Source organism: Montipora foliosa, chromosome 12 (genome assembly GCF_036669935.1).
Source record: "Montipora foliosa isolate CH-2021 chromosome 12, ASM3666993v2, whole genome shotgun sequence".
Taxonomy (NCBI): domain Eukaryota; kingdom Metazoa; phylum Cnidaria; class Anthozoa; order Scleractinia; family Acroporidae; genus Montipora; species Montipora foliosa.
The window spans coordinates 36311048-36327916 of record NC_090880.1 but is presented as its reverse complement, the minus strand read 5'-3'; the positions used below and the strand labels follow the sequence as shown (position 1 = coordinate 36327916).

At 36.8% G+C, this 16869-nt stretch overlaps 4 protein-coding genes across 5 annotated transcripts in view; 2 read left to right on the top strand and 2 right to left on the bottom strand.

The window, feature by feature from the left end:
• LOC137978650 (L-rhamnose mutarotase-like) overlaps window positions 1-895 on the bottom strand; it is a 1800-nt gene extending 905 nt beyond the window's left edge. The window contains exons 1-2 of the mRNA XM_068825655.1: window positions 728-895; window positions 539-632 (exon numbers count right to left, since the gene is read on the bottom strand). Coding sequence (XP_068681756.1) covers window positions 539-632; window positions 728-832 — 199 coding nt within the window. The 5' untranslated portion in view covers window positions 833-895. The remainder of the gene's footprint in view (window positions 1-538; window positions 633-727) is intronic.
• Window positions 896-944: 49 nt separating this feature from the next.
• LOC137978649 (cell growth regulator with RING finger domain protein 1-like) lies at window positions 945-4577 on the top strand. The gene is made up of 5 exons (XM_068825654.1): window positions 945-1167; window positions 1780-2011; window positions 2496-2652; window positions 2881-2991; window positions 3977-4577. The coding sequence occupies exons 1-5, from the start codon at window positions 945-947 to the stop codon at window positions 4361-4363; spliced, it is 1110 nt and encodes a 369-aa protein (XP_068681755.1). The 3' UTR covers window positions 4364-4577.
• Window positions 4578-6968: 2391 nt separating this feature from the next.
• Window positions 6969-9272, top strand: LOC137978647 (uncharacterized). The gene has a single exon (XM_068825653.1). It carries the CDS (start codon window positions 7104-7106, stop codon window positions 8220-8222), a length of 1119 nt encoding a protein of 372 aa, XP_068681754.1. The 5' UTR covers window positions 6969-7103; the 3' UTR covers window positions 8223-9272.
• Window positions 9273-11660: 2388 nt separating this feature from the next.
• Window positions 11661-16869, bottom strand: part of LOC137978678 (protein Smaug homolog 2-like) — a 28191-nt gene continuing 22982 nt past the window's right edge. The window contains exon 12 of one of the 2 annotated variants that reach the window (XM_068825692.1): window positions 11661-16335. In XM_068825692.1, coding sequence (XP_068681793.1) covers window positions 16304-16335 — 32 coding nt within the window. In that variant the 3' untranslated portion in view covers window positions 11661-16303. The remainder of the gene's footprint in view (window positions 16336-16869) is intronic. The other variant, XM_068825693.1, reaches the window with a different exon arrangement.

Here is a 16869-nt window from a genome sequence, read left to right as displayed (position 1 = left end):
CACAAAAACTTTGCACGTAGACTCGCTTTGAGGAGGAGGCAGACATGAACTTGGAAATGGCCTATTGCTTTAGGAATCAATCTTTAAATTAACTGACACAGGCAATCCCATTCATTTGACTCCCGAGGGTTCCCCATTGTCGAGTAAAATCGTCTGGCGTTGACAGAGTAAAATACTAAGTATGGCCGGTTCAGGCTGCTGGCTAATGGAATTCAAAGGGGTTAACAATATGACAAACGAAAAGCAGTTAAAATCAGCTACTGTGCATTCTATCAAGACAATGCATTATACTATTTCCACCGTGGTAAGGGCTGTAGCCTGCGAATGCAGACGTATTTCTGGCGGTTGGTTGTTTTAAGGGCTGAAGTGTCCATATGGAAAATTTCCCATCATGCATGGTAATCCTGCTGTCTCATATACAGCTCAGAAATTAAACCAACCCAGCTGTCTGACTGACTATGGTCAGTATGTAAATTGATTGCTAATTATTATTAGATCGACCCATCTATTGTCTGATTGATTGATTGGTTTTACTTACCAATGTATTCCATGTGAGAGAACAACAAGTGATGATGTTTGTCGTAATAAATGGTGTAGTTCCTTATATTGCTGTCATAAATTCTCTTAAGAACCTGAAAAGAAATGTGACTGTATTACGGACTTCAGCTTGCTCAGCGGAGTGTGAAAGCTGCTTTGTAGGTGCATGACACTACTGAACCACTCTAACCTTTGGCCAAACTGCAGCATGTAGTTCCTTGTATCTTTCATACATTTCAGGCTTAAGTTTTATAACAGATCCCAACCTCATGGCAATTTTTGGATTTGAAGCCATTTTCTGAAATAGAGCCTACGTAGGAGTTTCTCTTCATGTGCCAAGTATAAATCGATGCATACTACACTACGTACATTTCATTTGTAAACACAGAACTGACAGGGAAATCAAAATGGTGGATTACACTAGTCCTTTGTCCCTGCTTTCAGCTCTTGTGATTGTAGGTTGTTTCGCACTTTTAGCTGGGTTTATAGTCAGAATTGGTGCCATGGAAAGAGACGCCGTCTTCAATTTGAGTCCACCACGAATAGAAATCCCGTCGCACCCGATGATCAAAGTAAAAAACCCGTTTCATCTGAGATTGAGGTCTTGTAAGTTGACAACGTCCGGAAGAGGTAATGTAATCAGCTATTCTGCGGCTGTATCAAATTTAGTAATCCTCTTTACTTTTATATCTCGAAAAATATATTGGAGGAATCCCTAAAATCGAGTAACCCGGCCATATGAACGTCTTCACAGGCAACCCAAACTCAGAGTCACCAATATGGCTGGAAATAAGGGGAGCAGTAAATTGTAAAAGGTTTTCATGATACTTATCTCCTATTACCCTATTCCCATTTAAATCCCTTTGGTGTACCAGTTATTACTACAAGACAAGGTTAAATTTATTTATTTTTTTAATTTAGCAAGCACCAAAGTGTTACTATTTCAATTACAGTGTGAACCGTGTGTGTATGGGCACCACACACCTTTGTGCAACTTACAAGATGTACAAAGGTGTATGGTGCCCAATCGAAAATTGAATCTCCAGTTGAAAACCTAAACATCTTTGAGATGGGAGAACAGACTTGTAAGTGCATGAACCTGAAGTATCAAAATTAAACTAATTCTCATTTAATGTTGGTTTAATTACAAAGATATAAAGAACTTGCACAGAGTATCAATTCTTGATATTAGATCAGATTATTGTATTCTTCATGTACTATCATCTGAATGTTATTTTAAAGGTGTTATAGACTTTGTTCTGAGTACAGCAGCTCCATGTCGAATGACCTTATACTGGGAAGTAAGAAAAGACACCATTGATTCGCTTTGTAAGTCAGGGGATGCGAGAAGTACCTTTGATGATTCTGAGAATAGCAGCAGTGACTCAGATTTAGAGGAATCACCAAGTATGTCAACTGTTCCCCTAGAGCAATTCCTTCTGGGATCATACAGAGAGCGAAGCTTATCAGAATTGTATCCTTCACAAGGAAGACTAACCTGATTTTCTTTGGTGTTAGATGATGATGATGAACCTTAAGCTTACAAGTTTCTCTTTGTTGTGGTATTTGTTGTTTTCTTAGTTGTTGTTTTTATTGGCTGTATGTTCTTAGAGGATGTGCTTGATCTCTTGAGGGAAAAAAAAACTAGCTAAAGTGAAGAAATTGCAACAGGAATTAAAACAATTTCAAGATCTTTGATGAATGATCTTCCACATGAATTAAACAGTACCTGGAAGGAGGGAGTGAGGGAGGGGTGAGAGAACCCAGACCAAATGAATCACTTTATCGCAATGTCACTTAGAGAACAAGATTATCGACTGTGGCCACCTACAATAATGTAAGAATCCTGGCTGCAACAAAATCCTGATCATTATAACAATCTAAATTTTTCAGTAACTTCACTTAATACAAGAGTTGCTCAACTGTAGGAATATTCCTTAATTTCTTAATTTCTTTAGATATGACTGCGGTTCTGATTACGAATGTTTTGCTGAATCTCCCTTTAACATGGAGGATGGATTACTAGAAAGCAGCTCTTTTCCCAGCAATTTATATACTTTGATAGTCGCCATAGAGGTGTCAGATACACTGGAACAACAGCAGCCCTCTGACATTGTAACACAATTTATCAATTCATTTTCCTTGATTGTCTCAAAACTTTTATATTTATAATAGTGGTTTCTTTTTTTTTTTTGGAAATTATCTGACCAAAAAAAATCCAGTTTTGAAAAATAACAAATTATTTATCATTGTTACCGTTCAACAAAATTTGATTTTCTCAACCGTTTAGTCTGTTCAAGATCACTGCTTTAAAATTTTCATAAAATTTATTGTTCCCTGCAGGTGGCTCTCCTTACAGCAGTACAGGTGTCAAAGTCTGTACATGGCAATCTGACCTGCAACGTAGTGAAGCAATGTATTGAGACTGCTGAAGGAAATATCTTAAGCATGAAGGTATTATGTATTGTCGTCTTTTTAATGATGCACTTTAAACATTGACTATGTGTTGCTTTTAACAACCTAACCTGTTTTGCTTAAACCTTTTGCTAACCTAACCTGTTTTCAAGCAAAATTGCATGAACTGCTCTTAAAGCATGTGTGCCACCAGTGAAATTTCTCTTGCAAAAAATCAGAACCAACCATTCAATCATAATGCTTGTTGAATTTAACATACGTTTGCTGCATCTTTTAGATGTAAATGGGCGTTAAGGTTCTGGAGACTGAGGAGGAGTTTGTTGATATGAGCAATTTGTTATCTCCCATATTCCTTTTTCTCTTTTCACAATTCTTGTTGCGAAGATTACATTCCCACTTATGTTTCATTAACCCACTTTTACCTTTTATTCTGTTTCTTATAAGAATAAATTATACTGTATTCGTCTCATAACTATTATCTTGAGTATATATTTTCTCCTCTTATTCATTGAAATTATTTAGCTCTGGCTAATATTGCTAATTTTGGGTAGCAAATTAATCTTCTAAGATTTAATACATCTAATGTGGTTCAAAGTTTTTTTCTTGGTTTATTACATGTATATTTTTAAACCAGTTCAATTTTTGAAGCTTAACTCTTCACAAATCCAAAGTTAACACCACCAGTTCCTTCTTTGCATACAAGTACTAGCTGCCCACATAGCAAGTTTCTCTCTGAGGTTTAAGAGCAAGAAGTGAAATAAAGAGTGAAAATTGATGTTTCTTTTATTTGATAGGTTTCCTAAATAAAAACATTTAATATACAATTCATTCACTTATAGACTGACTGCAAAAAATAATGGCAATTATTTCATTCTTTTGTCTTTGTGCTGATTAGCCTAGCTAACCTCATTTACAGGTTTTTAATTTCAATTTTACACATGCTGACAAGGTTAGACTACAAGTCAAACTAACTTTATAAATAATGTATTCAGTCTATAATTTTATGATTCCTTGTCATTCACAGAAACTATTTGTGGTAGAGAGTGATGATCTCACTGATGCACAGTCACCCCCGGCACACAGTCAAGTCTCATCAGATGTAACAGAATTATCACCATCATCAGTTGAAGACAACAATGTTTGTTTGTCGCCATCAGAGTTGGCCAATGCTGTGTGCATTGTTTGCAGAACTTTACCAGTTACAAGAGCATTCCTTCCCTGTAGACATGCATGTGTTTGTGGACTGTGTTTTCAGCAGCTAAGCTATTGTCCCATGTGCCGAGGAATCATCCAGTCATATTTCAAAGTGAGGGATGAACCCTTTGTTGACAATGCTGAATCTGATGTGAGCAGTGAACTGAGAAATATGACAGTGGGTGAAATTTTAAGAGGGGTATTCTCTGCAAGTTAGCTTATCCATGTTTGAAATGGAATCCTGTTTAAATTGAGTTAAGGGCCTACTGACATGTTTTTTGGGGTGCGTTGCATTGCTAAGGATTGTAATGGTTAAGTAATTTGAGCGAATTTGGCATTGTTTTGGTCAGTTTCCAAGTTTTGTAAACCAAATATGACATCATCATGCCACACCCATGGTCATTTGACCAATAAAAGAAAATTCTAAATTTGTTTTTGTGCTTAACAATTTGGGTATTTAATCTGGTGGTTTGATAATTTGTATTCATTTTTGCATCCAGCCAAGCATGGTTTTCTTTTCATTTTGAGAAATGTCCTTTTTAAAGAGATAAACGATACTGAAACACCCATAACATTTTCAAAAAAGATGATTTGAAAAATCAATGCTTGGCTATATATTTCTCTATTTGGGGGTGAAACGTGCCATATGAAAAAAAAATTAGTTTAATTTGAAGACCACCAGAAATTTAGCTTTTTCTCAAACCGGAAGTCAGTTTGTCTACGCATGCGCAGTTGATCTGAGAACGAGCGCGAGGAAAAAGTCTTTGATGCAGACAAAATTGACAACAATTAGGAGATTGCTATCAAATTTTTCAGGTCGGTGAGTGGGCTTTCTGCTCAGCTCATGATATGATGACGTCAGTCATCGGAAGTAACATTTCACTTCCTTGGCAATGCACGAAAGATCAGTCTTTAGGCCCTTAATGCATTTTACCTTGTGCACTGGCCTGCAAAGATTGAGTTTGTCAGTCAGACAAAAAAGTGAACGGTTGACCTGTCGTATCAAAATTTGTTGCAAGCGAGCCTCAAAGGATTTTGAATATTTGAATATTTTTTGCTGTTTCTCAGCAATGGATGCTCGCTGGAACTTGATTGATGGAAGCCAAAACGTGGTTTGGCCATAGGCGCTTGAAGATGAGAAGTTTGCAGAATTACGAAAATCGCAGCAAGAGGGTATCACAAAACAACTCAAATCCAGGGCTGTTAACCCACACTCTTACCGAACTTTTGCGTGTAAATATCTTTTTCAGTTTGTTATCGAGATTCCCATACAAATCCTTATAATTTTCTCCCCTCCGAGTCTGGGCCGCCTGTGCTTAAGGTGGCTCAAACCAGTTTCAACACTCTCAAGAGACCTTGTTATATGGAAGGATTGACACTACAACACTTGATCACAGAATACCAATGTTATGGTACCATCAATTATTGCTGAACAAGATGCAGTCATGTTGTGACATAACAAGTTACCATGACAACAGGAAAGCCTTACAAAAGCATCCTATATTTAGGCTTTAGTTGCTCATATCTGAAAAACGAACACAGTGACCCCAATCTTTTATTGCACAAAAGTAATCAGAAAGCCAATATGAAACTCTCTGCAAAGTTTTAAAAAACTATGTGGAGCGAATTCAGAGCTACCTTAACTTTTCAATTACTTAAGGTGGCTCTGAATCTGCTCCACAGAATTATTTTAAACTTTGCAGTTTAATTCTGGCATGCTGATTACATTTCAGAAATGAAAAAAATGGGGGTCACTGAGCTCGTTTTTTAGATACGAGCAGCTAAATCCAAAATATGGGTTTTTTGGAGGACTTTCCTGTTACCAGAGTACCTTTTACGTCAGAAAAATGATCGAATCTTTTTCAGCAATAATTGGTGTGTGATTATGCAGGAAATTGTAGATCTTAACAAGTGTTATTGAAATCCAAAAAGAAAATTGGGGGTAACCACGCATTTTTCAAAGATAATTCATGAATAATCTTTGTAAAAAGCTTTAAAATATAAAGCAGTCTATGGCGTTCTTTCTCAAATTGAAGCTTAATTATCTGTCAAAAATGCATGGTTACCCCCAATTTTCTTTTTGGATACCAAGAGTACTTACGAAGGTTTACTTTTTCCAGATAGTTTTAAACCGCGCAAAAATATCCCTGTATTAGTAAGCATCACCGATAGGAAATCTGAGTATCTCGAGATGCGCAGAACGTGTGCGCAATAACAATAGTAGGCACCGTCCTTAAGTGTTGTAGTGTCAATCCTTTTAATAAGAACGTTTCTTTCAAGTGTTGAAACTGGTTTCAGCCACAGTAGCAGATTAAAATACCTTCGAGATTCACTGGAACGTTTCAGGTATCTACGCTAATGTTCGGGAGTTTTCTGAACGTTTCAGGAAAGGAAAAAACGTTGCGTTGCAAATAGCAGTTTGATGACGGTCAGTGTAAAACAAAACGCAGACTGCAGACCAGGGGAAAAATGCAGCCTGAGGTTATAACGTAACTGTTGAAAAAGCCCAAACCCTTAGAAATGCTAACCTTAGGCTTAATGTAAATAGGCCTAAAACAATATTTAGGCTTAACTGTTAGCCTAAATAGTTAAGCCTAAATATTGTTTTAGGCCTAAGGTTAGCATTTCTAATGGGTTTGGGCTTTTTCAACAGTTAAATTATAACCTCAGTCTGCATTTTAACCCCGGTCTGCAGTCTGCGTTTTACACTGACCGGTTTGATGAGGTTTTCCACTCACGGAAGTGCTGCCGCAAAGAGGGCGTGGTTGTTCCGTCCGACCACAGGCTCCCCAAGCTGAAAATACGTGGTGTATGCGACAGTTTGTGTATATAGAGAATTGTATGGGAAAATCACCGATCGTAAAAAAATTGTGTAAATAACTATCTCATTTGAAATAAAGTTTTCCTACCTCAAATGTGGGAAGCCTGTGGTCCGACCTCATACTGTGGAATTCAGTATGGACGCCATTCAAGCCCGAAACGACCAAATCCGTAACTACTGCTATAACTTAAAAGTATACCACGAAAAACAAGGAGAAAATCAGTTTTATGATTTTACCATCAAAGACAAACATGGCTTCGAAATTCAGTCTCACAGGTTCATTCTGGCTTCCCAAAGTGAATATTTCGCCGGCCTGTTCCGAATGGATCCAACAGCGAGCGAAACGACCTTTGAAGATTTTTCAGTGGATGAGATAAAGATTTGTATCGACTTTTTATACAGTCATCAAGTCAACCTGACCGACAGTTGTGTGCAAGATGTTCTTGCGTTTGCCGACTTCATCAGTCTTTCAGATATCGCTGATATTTGCATCGAACATATCATCAACAACATGAACGAATCTAATTACGCCTCGGTGATGGATCTTGGTAACACACTGAGTGTAGATTGTTTAATTGAAGCGGCTGTGTTCTTTGTTACAAAAAATCACAAACGAACAACATTTGGGGATTTTACGAAAAAAATGATTCTGAAAGTTGCCGGCTGGCAGCAAAAGCGGCCGACCGTGATGACAACACGTCAGTGGGTGATCAGTCAACTGAAAAACGAATTCGTATCAGGGACAGAAAAAGTTGTCCCCTTTCAGACTCGTTGCTCCTCGATATACCTCAACAGAGCAGATAACTGGGGACCGCAATTAGCAGTAAATGGGAAAATTTCAGTGAATAATGAAGGTTACTTTCATTCAGCGGAAGAAATATATCCTTGGCTGGAAGTGAAACTGCCCTCTCCAATTCTTATTCTGTCACTGACCATTATCAACCGTCAAAACGGCTTTTGTGAGAGGTTGAGAAATCTGGAGATCAGAGCTGGATTGAATCCTGTCCCAGATGATTTTACAGCACATTCAAGAGATTGCCATGGCAACAAGCAACTGGATGCAAACTTTGTTTGTGGACATTTTGCAGGTCCAGCAGTGCACTTGGTTGAGGGACCTGTTATCATGTTTGACAAACCCATTTTGGCGCAGTACCTTACGCTACAGATTATGGAATTTGGAATTCTTCAAATAAATGGACTCAAAATAAATGGAGGTGCCATTTTAAATTCTGCAGATTTAGTCCAGCAGGAGTAAAGGCTTATAAGAATATTGTGAAGGTTTGAAGGTTGTAAAACAAGAAGACGTTATGCACAGGCATTGCTTAGCTTGACACTGGGTGAAAAGGACATTATTAATCCTGTAGGATGATCAAACTACGTAAAAATAATACACAACACTCCATAGGCTACCAGGAACATTTTGCTACTCTCATTTTCCATTGCCTACTGACTGACCACCACCAACCAACACACATTTTGGGGCCAAGGCAAGTGACCTAGTCTTGCGAACAAGGCCAAGTTTGCAATAATGTTTTATACTATAAGGATATGCAAATACAGGCAGGTCTAATTTGCAGGTCGCAGGTTGCAGGTCATTGTTTCACCAATACAGAAAGTATCCTAAACATTCATAAAAGCTAATCTTAGGCCTAAAAACTTTTGTTTAGGCCTAATTAGGCCTAAGGTTAGCTTTTAAGAATGTTTAGGATACTTTCTGTATTGGTGAAACAATGACCTGCAACCTGTGACCTGCAAATTAGACCCGCCATGCAAATACTAAGGTAGAGAATTTAACGTATTGGATGTGTGTAGAGCTTGGTTTAATATACACATAAAAATGGAAAATGTAATAGTAAAACAATATGGCTTGCATAAACTGGGAGATTCCATCTTCCAGTCTAGACATGGGGAATGTTTTTATTGGAGCCGCCAACACAAATGTCTCAGAATCTAACATATTGGATGCGTGTAGAGCTTGGTTTAATATACAGTTAAAAATAGAAAATGTAATAGTAAAAGTCAATATGGCTTGAATGAATTGGGAGATTCCATCCCCTAGTCTACACATGTTAAAAGTTTTTAAGTAATAGAGCCATTTTCTGATAGATAGATACTGGAATTTGAAGTTGGCTGTCAGCAGTAACAAGGAGACCCACTATGATGTGAAGAATAGGTACTTTCAGTGATGGCTAAGGCACAAAACAATAGTATTCGCTTTAAAAGCAAAAATAACTTTGTGGCATACATCTAAGTATAAGTAAAGGCATTTTCTATCCAATACACTGCAAAGTCATTAAATTTAGAGGGATGCACAACAAAATCAGCTCAAAACAATGATCCTTTATTTTTTTCTGTTTACTTGAAAACCCTTTGTACCATTCCATTTATAGGATAATTCTCACATTGTATAAAGTAAAGTGAACCATTGCGTTGGAACTATTCTGTACCCAGAGCTCTCTCGGTAAAATAGGCAAGGAGGAACCATGGACGCTGGAAATCATCAGCTACTGGTCTGACAAACTCTCCAGCATATTAGATTATTTTACATTTTAACCCTCAAAAAAAGTATGTTACCAATTCAGCGCAGGTGTGATTTATCACGTCCTCAAATCCCCGCGCGTCTCCGAGTTCCGAATTCCTCGCCATGTCCCTGAGTACCCGCGTCCCCGAGTCCCCGCGTCCCCGAGACCCCGCGTCCCTGTCCCACTTTTAGTAACAGCCTGAAATGTTTGTGTTGATGTTGCAAAATGACAGTTACCCTTTAAACCCCTGAACTGGCCACAACTGGAAAGCAAAAATGTGTGGCATTTGACCAAAATATTAAAGTAACCTAAAAATGTACAGAAATGAAAAATGGAAATGTCATTGCAGTCAGCTGAGCAACTAAAACCTGGAATTTTTCGCTCTTCCTTTGCAGCTGCTTAAGTTTTAAAAATGAATAGCAGTTTTTTATGCCTCATGTTTTTTAACCCAATAAAACATGTGCTGCAATGTTTTGAACAGCTTCAAAAGTATTCCACAAAAGGGTGTCCCTTGGGAGTCCAAACAAAGGTTCAAAATGTGAGCAGAAGATATTATTACCAAACAAGAAACACAAGCCACTTGTGCTTGAGTGAAGCCATTTCACTGGGTGAGGCTAAATCGCGTGGGTAGGTGGGTGGGTCGTGTTTGTTTGAAGATGAAAAAAGATATATATTAGCTCCCTCAGTGCTCGGTCCAAATTTGTCTTAGGTCTTATCTGTTTCGAGAATTTCCAGTCGTTGATAAAAAAGCGCTAGGGTTAGGGACCCATGACCCAAGACCAATTACCCACGACCCACACCGATTAGACACTCCATTTCACTTCATACAATGTGAGAATCATCCTATGAATGGAATGGTACCAAGGGTTTTCAAGTGAACAGGAGAAACGGAGAATTGTTTTGTGCTGCTTTTGTCATGGAAACCTCTAAATTGAGAACCAATGTTTAACTTGATTTGCATTAACTGTTAATTTCAGTTTATGATGTCCCCAATTAGTGCTCCAGCGCTGGAACGACCACTCACTTAAATAAAGTTGCTTAATTAACCCATTGACCCGAGAGTGAGACTTAATTAACAATTAGGTCAATGAAGTTTCATATGTCAAAGGATCAAAATGTAGAAATGTTCATAGGAGGGAAAAGGTTAACTGCTTAAATAAGCTACTTCAAAGCATTATCTGTCCATTGTCAATAAACCTCCCAATTATGTAACGAATCAAAGACTTTTTTATGCCAAGTTAGTCATGCACGCAGTTTTATTTGGAAAGAAAAAAATCGTTCAAGCCTCTGATCCTTGTGGTCTGTCCTCTGTAATATATCAAGGTTGGGAGGGTATATGTTCAGAGATATCAGCTATACCAAGCTACTCTAAAATCTGAGGTTGAGGAAAGATGTTTCATGAACAGGCCACTTCGGAAAATACCATAATACTCTTTGTTTGGCCCCCCAAATTTTGCGTAAGCATTGTTTTTGTTCTCTCTTAGGACCATTGAAAGTCCCAAGAGCAACTGGAAACAATGCTTATGCAAAATTTGGAGGACCAAACAAAGAGTATTATGGTATTTCCCGAAGTGGGCTATTCTCGGGTTGCACGTCATGCAAGTGAAAACATAAATCGCTTACCCCTTAAAAAATTGAGTCAAGAAATGGAAATGTTACAGAAGAGGAATAAATAAACAACAGGTCCAAGTCTCGGAGCTGTGCGATATTCCGTACTTGAGCTATTCTGCGAAATATATTACTCAATTATGTAGAGTTAGTATGGTGAACAGAAACCTTTAGAAACATCTGGAATTTAGTTTTGCTGTCTTTAACACTCTGCTGTATAATGAGCTAGCAAATATTCGTATAGACACGTCTACTAGTATATTGGGTGTTTAGGCCACAAAAACACGAGGGAAATAGATGTTTTTATGCTTCAATCCACCCACAAAATGGCAAACCTCACTCAGAATGAAATATGTGCTGTGCTCTGTTTGAAAAGGCAATACAAACAACATGATGGAGAAAAGATGGCTATGTGAAATTTTTGCACATAGCCGGTTTATTAAACTCTGAAAATCCAATACAAATACAACTTAAAAATTCATTAAACATGTATTGCCGGCGAAGGCGAGGGCAATCAACCGCCTGGAAAATACAAACCATAGAACAAGGAAGAGGCAGGAATGGGGAGGAGGAGGGCTGAGGAAAAATTTTTGTGTCAACAAGATCAAGAACGCGACATCCATTATACGACAATCAATAAATACGACATCATCTAAAGACGCCATCTTGAATTCGAAATTCAAATCAGTACACTCGATTCCATGTTTTCTAGCCTCTTTCCACGTTAATGTATTCATAAACTAAGTAAGGCTAAATTGACGCATAAAATTTTATTTGAATGCAAATAATGCACTTATGCAACTGGCATGTTTTTCGAAATTCATCTACAAGTCACGCACTGTGAAAAACTGAAATTCAAACTGCTCTATTTTGAAACGAAGCATGGTACCGAGCTGAAAGCATGCAAACAGAAATCTTTTTAAAACCTCTTGTAGCTGATCAAGATAAAACTCAAAAGGCTCTTTAGTTTTGTATTTTATTTTCTTGTGACGTCACATGCAACCCAAGAATATGATCATTATTATTTGAGGACCAAAGTTTAGGGGACACTTCTTGACACTTGATATGGAAATCATTGTGCATCTGACGTTTCCAGACGTGTGATTCTGTGGGAAATGCAAAAATTTGGGCACCAAAACAGGTTTACACGTAAAGATTGTCAGTGTTCTGTTGTCATGACCTTGCCTGCTATTCAATGAGATTTTTGCGCATAAGCATTAATTTCCATGATTGTTCACACAAACATTAAGGGAAAACACAATAAAGGTGCACACATTAAATTTTTGGTTCCATTAATAACAGTTTATTGCAGTTGCTACAAAATGTTAAACATGTATAATAATAATAATAATAATCCTAATAATATGTAATTTCATATTTCACCGCACTTTTTAAGTGAACTCCTAAATAAACTCAATGACCAAAGGAACGTGTTTGTACATAGAAAAGACCACAAACAAGATATTCCACAGTGCGTTTCAACCTTTGATCCACAGGGTTTGTACATCACAAGTGCCTCCACTCCTCTTTGGCAAAGCCATTAGGTTTGATGAAATTGCTTTTAATGCTTGGCTGAGTTGTTCAGAGCAGAGTTAATGCTAATCTCAAGTAACGTGTAAGTATTTCAGAATTTCTATCCCTAGCTGTGTCATATCTTAGTTTATTGATGTTTGGAAAAAATTCTCCTTGCTTCTCAATGCGCTTGACCTCATCAATCTCTGTAAGCAAACTACATTACATTATGCTACAATACTCCTAAAACGATTAATTTGATAATGATTTATTTTTTATCAACTTGTGACCCTTCTGTCAACACTTTCAACTTTAGTTATTCATTTGCTTTCACTGAAGCCTCTGAAGTAATCTCAGAAATTTTAACTTCACCTGATTTAACTTCTCCCCACCTCGATGTACTGTGGCAATAAAGATGTTGTTTGATATGTTGCCCTTAAATTTTGACCCAGATCACCACTAACCTAGCTTTCAACAACTCAGCCAAGTATTTAATTTGAACTCTCATTCAAACTCTAGTGTTTGCGTGAGCGAGGAGAGGGTATATGTTTATGTGTGTTAATATTTCTTGCATTTTATGACTGAAGAAGAGGAGTAAAGAGATGAAGCTAGCACCTAAAATAACTTAAACAGTGCTATACAAGAGATCTCCTTAAATTAATAAAGCTTAGGTTTTCAAAATGTCAGTTGGTGTTATGAACAGTTCATCTCGGGACTACAATTGGCTAGATGATCTCTTTTAACAAAACGAAAATTACATTTTATTTTACTCCTGAGCCTCAAAGGTTTCCACTATTTCTCTAGAACTTAAGAACCAAAACACAAGGCTTCGAGTGAATGTTCTGTCCAACTGAAGCAGAAAACAAAGTCACTCATTCTTCAAATAGTTTCTCAAGGAGAAACCAAGGTACATTTTAATTTTTTTATAAGCAGAGTAATCACCTTCCATTAATATATGTATCTGGGATTCTAGCCTAAAAATTAGTCTTTTCAGAAGAATAATTATTATTATTTGAATTACAAGGCCAACTTGAGATGTAAATTGCCTCTCTTCCTTTTAAATGTGTTTGAAGAATAAACTTATTTTAACCTATACACAAACATCGGGTAATAATTCAAAGAAATGTTTATAATCCTCGCACAGCAAGGTATTGAACTCTTAAGCATGTCCAGTTCAAATCATTTCCCCCCAAGCTATCTTTGGAATATTTTAACTACAAATACCTTAACTATACTTTAAATAATACAACATGAGCATTAATAAAGTCTATGTCTAACAATATCATGGAGTTTGAACGTATATTTACAACATGGGAAGCTTATCCTTTGTACAGTTTGCCCCTCTCCCCACAAAGTAAAATAACCGATGGTTTCCCCCTCAGGGAAGAGGACTGTGCACAGGCTATCCAATCCCCTTTTCCAGAACATTTAGGGTTTCTTGTTATCAAAACACAATGTAGAGAATTTTAACAAGCCTTTTACACTGCAACCAACGAATTTAGTCAATATGAGGGCAATCAAATTGAAATGATTCAAATCCTTTACTAATTTTCAAACCTAGTGCAGTGTGACGCAAAATTTGAGAACAAGACAAATATCAATAATCTTGACTTCCCAGGTCAATTCACAGTCAGTTGTTATTTTCATAATTCATTTTCCATAGCATAGCACATACCTTCACTTGCCTATAACCAATTACAGCATTTGAGTTTTTATGAGTTATTTAAATAAATGTACCAGCATTTGCAAAAAATTGTCCCGCAACCATACAATACCTCACAAACTGTGCACTTAGCTTTCAATAATACCAACTTACACTTACAGGTGTACACATTTTTGGGAAATTAACTCTGGTCAAAGACAAAACTGCAGTAAAATTATCTTAGGGCCCCTTTCTGACAAATCCTAGACTTCAAAGACAAGAGGTCAATGATTTAAGCTGAACAAAGACTTGATATTGCGAATAATTTAGCACCAACCATTTTGCCAAATAAATAAGTTCTACAATTAAATGTTACAACTGGAAATCAAAAGTTTACAAAAGTACAGTCAAAAGGAAAGTACAACTTACAACAACTTTTTCAACTTTGCTGAACAGAATTGCTACAAAACAAACCCATAAAATTATACTTTCACTGAACAAATGGTTAAATCAAATGATATGACAATAATACTATTATTGAGGACCACTCATTTAAATGTTAGGGTCTTTACCACAAGTTGTTAGTATCTTTTTCAAACAAAAAGGCTAGAAAACTGAAACAAGATAATGAATCTGGTGAAAACAACAGAGCCATTGAATATACATGAAAACTACAATGTAACTGAGGCAACATTTAATTACTATTAAGTGTTTGTTGACTTCCCTAAAAAACCCTTAAGATATAGCTTATGAGACCATTTAGTGATGAACACCTGACCTTGATGTATCTACAAAAATAACAAACACCAGAAAATTCTGCAAACACTTAGTAAGCTGCAAAAGTCTCACTGGAACATGCTTACGAGACGTAAAAGCAGTTTTAAAATGTAAAATTGAGCTTCTAAACAAAATTGGACATTTAATCTAGAAAGAAACTGATTTTTTACAGACTTATTGAGTATGTTGATGTGAAATTGGGCATGCTGAACCTTGAGATAATGATATTTTAGTATAACTAGTTATAGCTGTCGCTAAAGTGCCAACGAGCCAAGCTTGCGTGATCTGGCGGCTGCAAACATCACGCGGCGTACTCGTGCTTAACTCTCATTGGTTATCGCTACGGTCAACATTTCATCGCTTTGGTCTACATTACAGCTTTTGGTCTACATTACACTCAAATTTGAAGCGCTTCTGAGATTTCGTCCGCCTAAAAATCTTCTCGCGGCTCTATAAGCTGCCGCCTCGCCAGGCCTTCTGTCTTCAGAAGGCCTGACTCGTTGGCAATTATTTTTTAAGAACGATACTACTGCACTAATATTCTGTTTGTTCAATAAGCCAGCCTTCGACTGGAAATGATGACAGACTTGTTTGTCACAGAAAATGACAACCAAGTACAAAAGTCCTTCTCCTACTTACACTAGGAAAAAATCCTACAAATCTAAAACAAGACCAAACATAGAAAGTTTTTTCTGTACTAATGAGAATATGTGTATGATACTGAAGATGTTTTCAATGGCCATTTTTCCTCTTAAACTGTTAAGAGGTTATAGGTTTGTCTGGCAAATTTGTTCTGCAAGAGTTTGAACACAGAATATTGACCCAGCAATGTTTACGTCACCACAACAAACCGGAGTCTAAAGCACAAGAAAAAGAACTCAATTTAAATAAACACAACTTAACTAAGACAACATTAATTTCAACAATGCTCACCAATAGTTATTAATACATCCAAATCATCAGCTGCAATTATATATTAACTTGAAGTAAAATCATAATTTTTAACTTCATAATATTTCTATTATTACTTTTAACACTAAACAAGAATAAAATATTTGCAGACTGATTTACAGCCAGTAAGCCAGCTTTCTTAACTTTTTAGACCTCCTTGAGGTTTCAAGAGTTGTAACACAATATTGTTATGGTGTACTACACAAATATCTACTTGAAGTTATCTTATGATTAACGATAACTCCTACTTAAATTGTATGATAAAGCAACCATGTTGCTTACGTTATGTTCTTTTATCCTAAGCTCTGGTAACAATGCAGTTGGTTATTTGTAATCAAAAGAACGTTCAGTGGAATCTGCAAAGCAATGCAACAAGTTAGAAATAATCACCAGTGTTATTATCACTTCTACATCCACACCTACATGTTCTAGCATTCATCAGGCAAAGTCCCCTTGAGTTATGGCTCTTTCTATGAAGGTGGCCTCTTACACCATAAGCCTAAGTTTTTGAAACATAACTGAAGGGACGGCCACTTTTTGGTGGTTATAAGGCACACCTTAACTTTCAAACTTGATGGCATTTTATGTCACAAACTGAAAATCTCACCAAAATACTTGGTTATAAGATGCATCTCAAATGGAGGAATTTGGTTTAACTCATTGCCAGTTATGCTGTCTCAACTGAAGATTGCAGTGTACGTCAAGAGAAGAGGCAGAAGGATATTCAACAAGCAATTTCTTTGAGAAAAAATGCTGCACCTTGTAACCAAAACACTAAGTACTTAATATTAATTTTTAGTTCTCATTAGTATAAATATCATGTTATACATGATTAAATATTTTGCATTTTTGTAAAATGTTGTTTTAAAGTTAAGACTTAAGGTCATATC

What these genes read in the sequence shown, in the direction of transcription:
- LOC137978649 (XM_068825654.1), top strand. Translation starts at nt 945, where the DNA reads ATGGTGGATTACACTAGTCCTTTGTCCCTGCTTTCAGCTCTTGTGATT. An exon ending in GAGCGAAGCTTATCAGAATT is followed by an intron (nt 2,012 to 2,495) that starts GTATCCTTCACA and finishes TAATTTCTTTAG; the next exon opens with ATATGACTGCGGTTCTGATT. An exon ending in GAAATATCTTAAGCATGAAG is followed by an intron (nt 2,992 to 3,976) that starts GTATTATGTATT and finishes TGTCATTCACAG; the next exon opens with AAACTATTTGTGGTAGAGAG.
- LOC137978647 (XM_068825653.1), top strand. Translation starts at nt 7,104, where the DNA reads ATGGACGCCATTCAAGCCCGAAACGACCAAATCCGTAACTACTGCTAT.